General features: G+C 42.3%; 1 protein-coding gene across 1 annotated transcript; it reads right to left on the minus strand.

The window, feature by feature from the left end:
• Nucleotides 1–1,234: 1,234 nt before the first annotated feature.
• Nucleotides 1,235–11,324, minus strand: XPC (xeroderma pigmentosum, complementation group C). Its single transcript, XM_009889865.1, has 14 exons — nt 11,243–11,324; nt 10,317–10,440; nt 9,305–9,389; nt 8,662–8,819; nt 8,295–8,415; nt 6,826–6,915; nt 5,443–6,378; nt 4,803–4,963; nt 4,471–4,552; nt 3,873–4,007; nt 3,230–3,399; nt 2,811–2,904; nt 2,181–2,270; nt 1,235–1,525 (listed from the first exon to the last, which is right to left on the minus strand). The coding sequence occupies exons 1-14, from the start codon at nt 11,304–11,306 to the stop codon at nt 1,313–1,315; spliced, it is 2,523 nt and encodes an 840-aa protein (XP_009888167.1). The 5' UTR covers nt 11,307–11,324; the 3' UTR covers nt 1,235–1,312.
• Between the last annotated feature and the right edge of the window lie 399 nt (nt 11,325–11,723).

The following is an 11,723-nucleotide window of genomic DNA, read 5'->3' on the forward strand; positions in this document are numbered from 1 at the left end:
AGCAGGAAGACCCTTAACATTAAAACAATTCCCAAGCAGCCAGTCCTGGGATATCCTGGGACCCAACTTGTGACTTCCGGAAATACTACAGAGCGTTCTTATCCTTGCAGGAAAGTCCTTCCAGGGAAACGGAGCTGCTTACAGAAGAACGAGCTAGCCAGAGGGGTGGTGTCATGGACAACATACTCTTTTTCCATACTTTTATTTTGTTCTACAAATACAGTACAAAAATAGAGTTCTTTCTGAACATAATTAAATGTAAGCCATTTTCTCGCATTTCAACCTCTCCTCTGTGACAATGTCTAGCAATGACTAGACTGTACTCCCCTCTATTTTTGAAGAGACAGTGTCAGTGTAATTTAGTTATAAAAATACTGCAAAAGACAGATCAGCATTTCTATTACAAAACTGCAGGAAAAGCTTATGTAGATTTAACGTTCCTCTCAACAGTTTTTAAATGCTTAGGTACTGTGTAACATTTACAGGAGCTCTATGCTTGCAGTGAATTTCATTTCTGACCACAACAGGCAACCGGTTTCACACGTTTTGCTCCAGAAAATAACCACATGGTCTTGGTAAAACTGAAACGAGTGTGTATATATTCAGATTACTTAAGAAGACATATTTAACCTTACATTTGAAGTGAGGACAGTGCTTCTCCCTTCTAATGCACAAGAAAGTAAAGGAAGATTGTAAGCTGAAAAGCCAAAAATCGAGTTTTCACAAAAGGCAGGGATTCTTTAAGAAGTAAATTTTCAGATTCATCCAAAGCTTGATGGCATGCTTCTTTACACCTCAGAGGAAGTATTTCCCCTTCTGCGATGATGAGACAGTAAGACCAGAACTCTACCTCACCACTGATTTTGATAAAATATGAATCAAAGAAGGGGTCAGGCAGTCCTTTGGCCAGCTCACTGCAGACTGTCAAACAGCAGCTGCATGGTTTAGTCCTGAGCAAGCAGGAAAAAATGGAAAGGAAGAAAACGGGAAAAGAAAGCGTTAATGAAAGGAATGTCTGAGAAAACAGAATTATTAGTGCTCAGTGATACAAAAGACAGCAAGAAACCCCAACAGCACAAAGTGGTCTTCTCAGAAGGTACAACAGCACATCTGCTTCTCCTAAGTCCAAGGATAAAAGGATGAATCTAATTACCTGTGACAGCAAAAGAATCTCTTGGTACTGAATTAGGTGGATCCCTGATAGCTCAGAAACACAAGTGCACAAGAAGGCTAAGTCCTTAACTGGCAAAGGCTACTTTTGTTGTGACTATTGTTCTTGCATCTGGAAACAGCAAAGAAATGCTTGTTCTGATCACAGTTTCTCAAAAGGGAACAACTGTGCTGCTTCTCCTTTCTTTTCTCGCTTGCTCTTTCTGGTTGTCATCTCTTCTTTCTTCTTCTCTAACTGGCGATTTTGGGGCCAAGAAATGGCCACATTCCCTACCACAGTCTCTGAACTTGGACCTCCTTCTTCATCAGAAGAGAATCCCGCTCCTTTCTGTGTCTCAGGTGCTGACGGCTCAGTCTGGAAAAAAACAGGTGTGGAAACTGAAAAGCTGCTCTAGAAATCACCCTTTCTAGAAGGGCTCAGCTTCTGTCACAGTGACACTTAATGACATTACAAAAGTTGGCCGCTCTGCTTTGGGATTCTCACTCAAAGCAGTGTGTTTCTAGTCCTGGATGTCAAGCAGTCTTTCAACATAAGCAAAAGATTCTTGGCTGGGAGAATAAAAATAAACCTGCTTTAAAAAGATCACGTTTTTCACCTTTCTCAGTGGGGAAAAGATTAAGAACTAAACCATCTGACTTCATAACAAAACACAGCCCCTACTCATCCTGTTAGCTACATGCTGGGCTTGGAGGAGGAAATCTAGGGAAGGGGTGTGTCAAGCCAGAAAATAATACCAAAAAAATGACTTTGGGAAACATTAATCTCTTGTTAAACAGTAATGACGCTTTCATGGACATGACCACATTGAATTTCTGGTGTAGTTTTTTTTTTTTTACTAGTTGCTAGTCACATGCTAACAACAGGAAAGAAAAAGATTTTTGAGCAACTGCACTCTGGAAGTTCTACAGTCTACAGCTGTGAACAGAACACATTGGCAATTCTGGAAAAAAGTGCCTTGGTAGAGAAATATCATCCTGAAAAAGAAATCATTAATAGAAATGCAGAATACCTTGACGGAGTAGCGTTGCTTCAGTCTCTCTCTGATAAGAAGTCCTTTTGTCAGCAGCTTCCAATTCCCCAGAGCTCTTTTCTCACGCTTCTGTGTGGGATTGTTATTGAAAAGAGAAAATTTACTATTGTAAGTTTCAATGTATTTACGCCCACAGAAAACAGAAGTTTGAAGATTTTAAACTGCTGTTAAAAAAAAACCAAGCCAACTTAAATGTGTCATATTAAAAGATTATAGGCCAGTAGGATTCTTAAGAGTAAAATGTATTGGTGTCCAATTATCTGCTAAGTACATGAATTACTGTCACTTTCTAATGTGCACCTTGATTGTGTAAATTACACAGAACCACCTCCAATACTTTAACCTCCTATGTGTATTCCTCATTTTTGTTTCCCAGCAGCCACGGAAAACTGTTCCAGAGCATGTACTGTTTCAGATCTTGCTATCCCCTGTATTGTGTCCCACTGCAATCTGGACAGCAAGCCCATTTGGAGGATGCAACTACCTCCTCACAGTTACAGAGCTCCGTGTCTGTTACTCACAGCACCCACCCTTGTTTGACTGTCCACAGTTTCAATGAAATTTACTTAATAAACGTAACAATAAGGAAGGTGCAAAAGCAATTCCAACCTCCTTCTCCTTCTTTTCTATTTCTGCTTGTTCATTCTCCCAGGCAGCAATGAGGACCTCTTTATACTCCTCACAGACAACGTAGCCATCAGTACTAGGAAGGAGAACACAATCCTCTGTCAGCTACTAGAAGAAAAAAGAAAGGGAGCAAACGCCTGCTGACCCAGCGAAACCCAAAGCAGGCTGCTGAATACTGACAGAGCCATCTGTCTGTCTCATAGGATCTAAGTTCTATCACCACCTCTCCTCCTCACACAAGTGCAGACCCTTAAAGCATACAAAGTCACTCCTGTATGCCAGGGCCAGTGACCCCACTGCCACTACTAGCACAAGAGGAGGGTGTGTACTCCTTAACACAGGGTATACAGCTTCTGCAGGACATCAAAATCTATCAGCTGCAACAAAGCAGCTTTACATACACTGGGTGCGAGTAACCGCCGTGAAAATCAAATCCAGTGATGGCTTGAGCACAGTCAATGTCCAACTTCCGCGCCAATCTGTTCAGGTTTGGGAGTCTCAGCTGCACACAGCCAATGGGTAACATGGATGGCAGGAAGAGATAGACATTTCCATACTCATTCCGAGGAACCTGTTATTGCAAAATTAAAGAGAAATGGTGACACTCCTGCTCTCTGGAGAGAGGTGAAAATCCCTGCTGCAACTCAGGGACTCTGCCTTCCTTCTGACCTGCTACATTCCACTCTAGTAATATTCACACGACAAGGCACAGCCTAGATTTTAGCTGCATGGTTATCTTCTAGCTATGTTCTCCACCCAGACCTTGTTACTCAGGCTGTAATGCAAATGCAAATCAGCAAAACAAACAAATTAGATTAACGAAATTATAAAGTTAGCAGTCTACACTCATGACTTATTCTCAGGAAAGACCTCAGTGAAGTTTTGACCATTTCATCCTGGGTACAGTTACCTCAGAAATCTTAATCCTGAATCCAGATGCTATTTACTGGTCTCACCTCTGAATGGTGCAACTTCTGGAAATATCAAGCCCACAGCTCCATACAAACACTCCCTTTAACACCAGCCCTCTGCCTTCTTAGCTACCTTTCCATCCACTGCTATAGGTGGCTGATACTCCTCTGTCTGCCAGCGACCAAACAGCGCCAGGTCCTCCTTGTCCCGGTTTGCAGGCTCTGCAAGGCGCGCCTTCCTCGCCTGGTTGGAAAATCCTCTCACCATCTGTGCAAATACAGTGACCAAGCCTGTAACACCACCACAATAAGCTGACAGTGATTTCAGGCTTTCCTAGGACATCAAAGGAGAAGGCTCTGGAAGAAAAGAAATGTCTATTTCCTAACTTCAGTATCCATTGTTTATAAGCGATAACCCACAGCACCTGTATGCAACAGGGAGCCAGATGCTGCAGTTCATATAAAATGCAAGGATGCCTTTAACGATGATGAAAAAGGTGCAGTTCTGCTGGATACCCTTGGGGTGGGGAGAAAAGATAGCTGACCTTTGGGTAGTATACAGGAACTATAGGCACAGTAGGTGGACAGATTCAGAATGCAGCTACCATAAGCCATGCAAGCAAGTGAGAAACCTACATTTGCTGACAGAGAGAAGGCAAAAACCAAAACAGAACTGAGCTTGAACCTGAGAGGGCAGACATGTTGCAGAGGAGGAAGTCAAACCGTCTTACCTTGTAAGGCACTTCTCCAATCCTCACCACTCGAGCTTGCTTTAGCCAAGTGTCCTTGGAGTGCAGCGTGTGTACGCAGTCTCTGAAAAGGCCAGAAGGAAGCACCATAAGAGTTTCGAAGTCTCCCCATAAGAGACTTCCAAACTGTTATTCACGTTAGGAATTGGGAAAAAAAAAGTATCTAAGTGATACACAAATGCTGTCTGAGCAGCTACATGCCTCACCCTGTCTATGCACATGGCCTGAGACTACTGCTGATACCGTCACACAAATTAGGTCTTAAATTTGTAACAAAGATCGCAGTCGCACATGACAACATGTGCACCACTCACCTGGAGTAGACAGCCTCTCCCCTGCAGTACCCTAGGACAGCAGCTGACTCAGGATATATCGCCTGATATTTCAAGAGGTGCCTCTTCAGTGCATAAAGAGGGTGGTTTTTGTACTCTCCAATTGCTGTTGGTAGAGGCTGATCTTGAAGCTTAACTTGAAACTGTAGGAATTATACAAAAAAGAGTGATTTCATAACTCTCTTGCACTACCCTTTGTAAGAAAGTAAGAATGATTATAGTATGGATCAAAGGAAAAAAAACAGCAGAAACCCAATCAGATGAGCCAACAGACGAAAGCATTCTTGTTGCAAATAGGTATTCAGATGTGTACCCAGATCTACATATTTTAAAGACTCTCTCCAAGAGGGGTAATGCTAAACTGTACAGAAACCACATTAGTAAGTTTCCAGCATGGGCTGTCCAGTACTTTTGCTGTCCAGATTTCTCTGAACAGCCTCCACTTGATATTATTTTAATCTACCATTCAATATTCCTTTTAGAGCGTGCTCAATCTGAACTTTTCAAGCTCAAATACAAACTTCCTTCCTCATGGAAAGATTCCTAATGATTTTTGCCTGAATGAGAATCCACGGACTGGACTCCTGGCACTGAATGTCCTAAATAACCTATCGTCATTTACCTCATTTTCCTCCTTCTTGTCTCTTTCCACATATGGACTTTTATATGGCTGCAGCGTGTCTTCCCACCACTCAGGGTCCACACGACTCTTCCTTGTTGTGGTCATCCACACTGGGTCATATCTCTGCGTCACATCCCTGACACTCCCATCACTGTCAAATCCCACAATGTAGGAAAGCGGCTTTGTGGCATATGTGAAGCACAGCTGGGGCTGGCCAACGTTGCCATGAACACAGTCTACACACACCCACTTGTCCTCACGTTCAAGGAAAACCTCCAGCCACTGGTCTGTGCCCACCACTTTCCTTACCTCCTGCTGTCCATCATCCTCATCACTAGATATAATTTTGTTTCGCTTTCTCTGTGCGTGAGGCAAGGCTGGATCTGTACTTTTTGCTGGCCTAGGCTCAGCTCCATGTGAATTTTTGGATAGCCGTGATTCTGAAGTCTCAGTTTTTGGGCTTTTTATAGCTGTTACCCTTGATTTCTGGGAGCCCAGTGAGCTCCTCTGCCTTTTAGAAACAGTTTCAAAATCCTCATCAGAGAGATCACTCTCCTCCTCTGAAACCTCATAGTCCGAAACACTGCCCTCATCACTTCCACTCTCTTCTTTGTAACACACTTTGGAGGCCACCCGTCTCCGGCGATCATTCTTGGGCCTGACTGGCACATCTTTTTCCGCTAAACTGTTCTCTGCATTACTAGATTCCTTCTGTTCCTGGCTACCTGCAGTCAACTTTGACTTGCGTGTCCTTTTGGTCTGAGCAGTTTTGCGTTTCTTTGGCTCCTTGTTGTCTTCTTCGCTCTCCGAGGATTTTTCATCCTGTTTAGCTTTTCTGCAGGGGCATTTTTTTGCCACAGCTTTGGGTGTTGTGGCAGAGGTCTCCTGCCCCTCAGAGGTACCACTGAGAGACTGCCTCTTGGATGAGCTTTTTACCTGCAAAGAAAGAGGCTAGGTCACTTTTACTACCATGGCTAAAAATATGTTTAAAAAAAAAAAAAAGACTGAAATGAGCACAAGGTGCATGCAGACCAAAGGTTGGCAGGCATGGTCAATCTGCATGTGTTAGGGACTTGAAAACTTCAGGCCAATGGCTGAGGAGAGGTGTACTCCAGCAAGTGTTTGCTGTCCAAGTTTTAAAGAAATTTAAAACTACGAAAGCGTAAAAAGTCTTTGCTGAAATACAAAAAATGTGTGCGTTTTTTAAAGGAGAAACCTAAAAATTAAGGGTTTGCATCTTCTGCAGTATAGAAAAAACATTGTCATCACCCTGGTTCATGCAGTAAGTGATTCACTTCCAAGATGTAACAGCCAGAAAGTTTTTCAATCCTACTCTCTAAACCAGTGACCTATTCCCTACTTCACACACCCAACAAAATCTACCTTTGCTCTTGTCTCCCTGAGAGGAATAGGCTGAAAAGACAGCACGAGGCGACACAGCAGCTGCAATGCTCGCAAAATAATTAAAAATACCTGCAAAAGAAAAAATAAAGCATGTTTAACCATTTTTCAAGGTATATAAAAAAACCTCTTGAAACTCTTACAATCTGGGTTCTGTCACAAATCATTTTCATTCCTACCTTTTACCCAGTGCTGTATACACGGACACAGAGCTGCAGGTAGCCCAGCTGCTATAGTATTAAAGCACCGCACAGTCTTCTCTGGCTCTTATTTATGTTACTACTGTGACAGGGGTACTGCTGTTAGCTCACAGATGAGGAACCAATTTCTAAAGAGGCTAAATGAACCACCCTGCTAGAGCAGACATGGTAATTCACCCCAATCCCACCTACCCTATCAGTCTCTCATTCTTGAGGAAAACTGAACAAGTCGACTCTAAATCCTGCCTCCCAAAGTGACCAAAGCCAATCACATGCCATCAGCTGAACCCAGAAGAAACACCAGCCATTCACAGAATGTCATCACAGTCATAACTCAGTGGCTAAGAGCTGTGCCCTGACAACTGCCTTCCTGCATGGGACTCAACTGAAGCTGCCTAAGCACAGCTTGCTTTGTCTTTTCCTCCTGTCCCAGGAAGTGACACATCTGCATTTCCGCAGCCAAGCTGCAAAGCCACCACAGCAACTGCTTCCTGCTTTGCAGCAGTGAAGCTGCAACAGCCCACTTTATCAGCAACAGGGCAGAGTTGCAAACCATGCACCTGCAAAGCAGCAGCTCATTTCTGCTCTTTCAAATGTTCCCTGTAAATTTGATCTCCTGTGTTTTCCCCTCCCTCCACTGTTTCACTAAAATCTGTGTGACTTGAAGCAACTGACACCACTTCTTCCCTTAATCCAATTCCAGCACAAAATTACTGTAGAGTTGAAGTCCTTTTGAAGCCTTGGCCTGAGCTGCTCTACATCAAAGCTCAATTCCTTTGGCCTTCAGTGGTGACTCACAGTAACAAACTACCAACCTTCTTACTCCAAGATCTGTGAAGAGTTTCACTGGCTGCAAGTAAGCTCAAGAATTTCCTTATTCAAATTAGTATTTCAGAAGAAACCTGTACGGTTTTCTTTGACCTACTCTGCTAAAGCAATATAAAGAAGGCAAAGCATACTTAGGAACAAGAAGCTCTATACACTGTACAAAAATCTATGCCCAGCAGAACACGGAGTGCACAGTGACACCAACCAGAACTAGAGGCTCCAGTTACGCACAGTTCAAATTGAATAATTTAATCACAGAAGGACTCCAGCTAAATATACAACAACAACAAAAGCCACAGAATCATCTAAGTCACCAATTCTTTTTCTCCAAATCCTGCCCTCAAACACCACTTTTTGTATGACCCGACAGCCCTACAGCCCATGCAAACTCAGCAACCAACCCTGCACTTCCCAGTCACTTACATGAACCAACTCTTCATCATCTCGTGCAGCATAGACGGCAAAGCGCCTCTCCAAGGTTGACTGAAGGGGCTCTCCTTTCTCAGTGGAAAGCTCATCATTGACAGTGAAGGTTCCAACAAACCTGAAATATGAGTGTCATGGTTTAACCCCAGCCAGCAGCTAGGACAACGCAGCCGTTTGCTGCTTATTGTCTAGTGTTTGTGACTGTATTTGTAAACTTCATAGTTCATCCTTTCCTTCTGTAAAAAGGACACCCTTGTATGTAAAATCAGAAAAATCACTGAAAATTGGTAATCACATTTACCCCTCTCCCTGAAACCTGGCTCTACGGTCTATGTAATAGTGTGATTAGAAGAGAGAGTTTTACCATTTTACCAAGTTGGAAAGGTAGAGAAGGTCCACTTGGCCTGCAGGCACTTTTGTGAAGCGGGTGGGGATGATGGATAGACCAATGGCATGAAGATCTGGCTGGCTGCAGATCCTGTTCCTATAGAAACCATTTGCTAATAAACACAACAGGTGAACCTGAGGGAAAAAAGTTTCTATAGTGAGTTCAGGAGAGATTTTCTTTGCTGGAACTATTGCCCATGGTATAGATTAGAAAGGCTTTACTGCTCCTTTTAACAGAGACAGGCAACAACAAAGCCTCGCAAACATACACAGGGCTGTCTTCAGATTACCATCAGAAGACAGTTAATCCTTGAAGTCTCTGTCAGTGTCTCCTGCTATATGCGACTGACAGTTTAACCCCAACAAAATGAGCAGATACACGCTCAATGGAGAAATATACGCTCTACTCACATCTGCTATGATTTAGAATTTTACTAATGTAGTCACTGATATTTCTACCTTACAGTTTAGCAAAAGTCTAATGAACATTTGTCAGAACTACCGCCTTTTTACTTTTTCCCTTCTAGCCACGGCCCCAAATTATTTGGTCAAAATTAGTTCCTTCTTCATTACAAATCAGTTCAGACATCTTTATGCTCAATTTTTTCTGTGACAAATACCTTATGTGTGTTCTCACGAACCTCCTTGCTGAAACGTTTCATCATTCTCCGAAGATAGATCTCAAACTCGGCTTGCCTTTTTTCTCTGCACAAGATTATAAAAGAAATGGACGTTGTGGGTTTTCTATGGACCTACTTTTCTAGATTCCTGTATTGGATCAGTTCACAAAGAGAAACCATCCCAGAGAATCTTCTGTACACACTTAACAGAAGTTTAGCTACTGTCTATGTGAATAGGCATACAGGCTGCATATGACTAATAAACTGTGAACTCCACATACCTGACTAGTGAGAGCTTGGGTATATTCAGATGGCCTAAATTCCACCTAACTTTATGTGCCCACAGTGTCCTACCCGATAGCTTTGGACAGCTCCATTAGATTACTGCTAGCACTCCATTCACATTCTTGGAAAAAAGGTTTTCTCTTCATTGATGAAGTCTTTTAACTTAGAGGAAACAGATATTCTGCTTGCTTTGTTATGAAGGGCTGGCCTGGGACAGTGCTCACCCTATAACAGCATGAGATAACACCAAGGCTCCAGCTGCCACACAAAGAAAGCCTTCTTTGGTATAATGCTCCCAGCTGCCAATGACATTCATTTGACCCCCCTATTCACAGCTCAGCTATGGGCACACAGAGGCTTCCACCTGAGCTGTTAAGATATTACAGTACAACAATGCCATTCGCCCACAGCTCTCCTTGAAGAGAGCTACTACTGTCCCTGGTTTGGAAATGTAGATATTAAAGCACAATGAAGTTACACACTTGATTTTCAAGGAAGCTGAAAAGCCTCCATTCCTGCCAACCAATGATTTCTTCCATTGAAGATTTTTGGTAAAATTGACAGTGTGCAAACTGTTCTCCATCCTGTAATCTTGCATCATTCCAACGCAACAGTCTGCGCCAAGTGGGTATTTCAACTCAGAACAGAGCAAGTCAGTGATAGTCAAGACTTAGCATATTTTTAACTTCATCCTTTCATGGCCTTCCACTGCATTCCCTGTTCTTACCTCCTCTCTCTTTTCTTCACCTGCTCTGGGGTTTCAATCTCTATCTCGACAGGATTGCTTGGGAGCGCCACTGCTGGAAGAACAGCAGCTTCTTCTAACTTGTCTGTGGCAGGTTCTTGGAGTTCTGGAAAAATAAAATAATACTAAAAAATAGATGAACATGAAATAGATGCCCCAGATCCCTGACAATGGGATAAGAACATACCTATTCCTTCTAAAGTGTTCAAACAACCTACTAACAGAACATCCCCAGCAATTACCAGCTCCTGGATCTTCCATAACACTGTGTGCGCTCAGTTATTTCAAACAACAGTGGGATGCCAGTCACCTGCTGTTGAGGAATCGGCTCAGCACAGTCTAACGGCAAGTGACTGTCACAGGCAAACTCAACAGGAGAAAGACAAATGAAGCACATGTGATTTGAAGGGTCGCAAAGAAAAAAAACATGACAGCTGTTCACTTTAGAAGGCAAAAATCTGTAGCAGCAAAATAGGAAGATTATGATCAACATGATTCTTATCACCACCTAATCAAACAGCTCAGTTGGTTTCATCTCCACTCTCTCTAACTAGAAGTGGCAGTTTCAAATCTTCAAACTGACTCATTCTTAGCTGCTCAATATTATACAACAGATACAGCTGAGAAAGTGCTTTGTGCATGGTAGAATTTTAACATAAGCCAATAAAGAGTCACATTCAAGGCGCTACCATCAGGTCAGTAGTTGTCTGGCTTTTTTCTCCTTTGGAACCATTCTAAAAGCATTGTGAGATATGAGCTTTTAAAGATACAGATATGCACACGGAGCATACTTTAGTTATACAGACTATATACATTTACATGAATCCAAATGAGAAATGGTTCAAAAATCAAATTTAAAAAAAAAGTGTATATTTACTCCTTAAAATGAATAAACACGCAACTGTTACCTTCCACATCCTCCCATTCATCTTCACTTTCATCATCATCATCGTCAGTATTGTCTTCATCCATCTCTTTTTTAACAGGAGATTCTCTCTTCAACTTTATCTCCTTCTGAGGGGGTTTCAGTGAGTCACTGTTAAAATTATCAAAATGGCTTTAACATGAGGAAATGTAGGTGCTTGTTTAAGAAAAATAGAGGAAGAACACACTAAAAATAGGGAAACAAATGAAGCGTGACCTCTGCATCAGTAACAACAGATTGAATATTTGACAATTAACCCACAGATACCTTCTCTGTAAAGCGAACTGTCTTTGCCATAAATAACCACGGGCTCAGTGCAGCAACATTTTTTCCATGCAAACTTAGGTTCTGATTCTGCAAAGATGTTTAGGGAAATGCCTGAATCTACAAAAGGCCCCGTCCTTTAGAACAGGTTGTACAAATGAGTCCTTGGAGAAATGGTTCACTGAATCATTTGTTCTTAC

This window comes from Charadrius vociferus, unplaced genomic scaffold (genome assembly GCF_000708025.1).
Source record: "Charadrius vociferus isolate BGI_N301 unplaced genomic scaffold, ASM70802v2 scaffold257, whole genome shotgun sequence".
In the NCBI taxonomy this organism is placed as follows: domain Eukaryota; kingdom Metazoa; phylum Chordata; class Aves; order Charadriiformes; family Charadriidae; genus Charadrius; species Charadrius vociferus.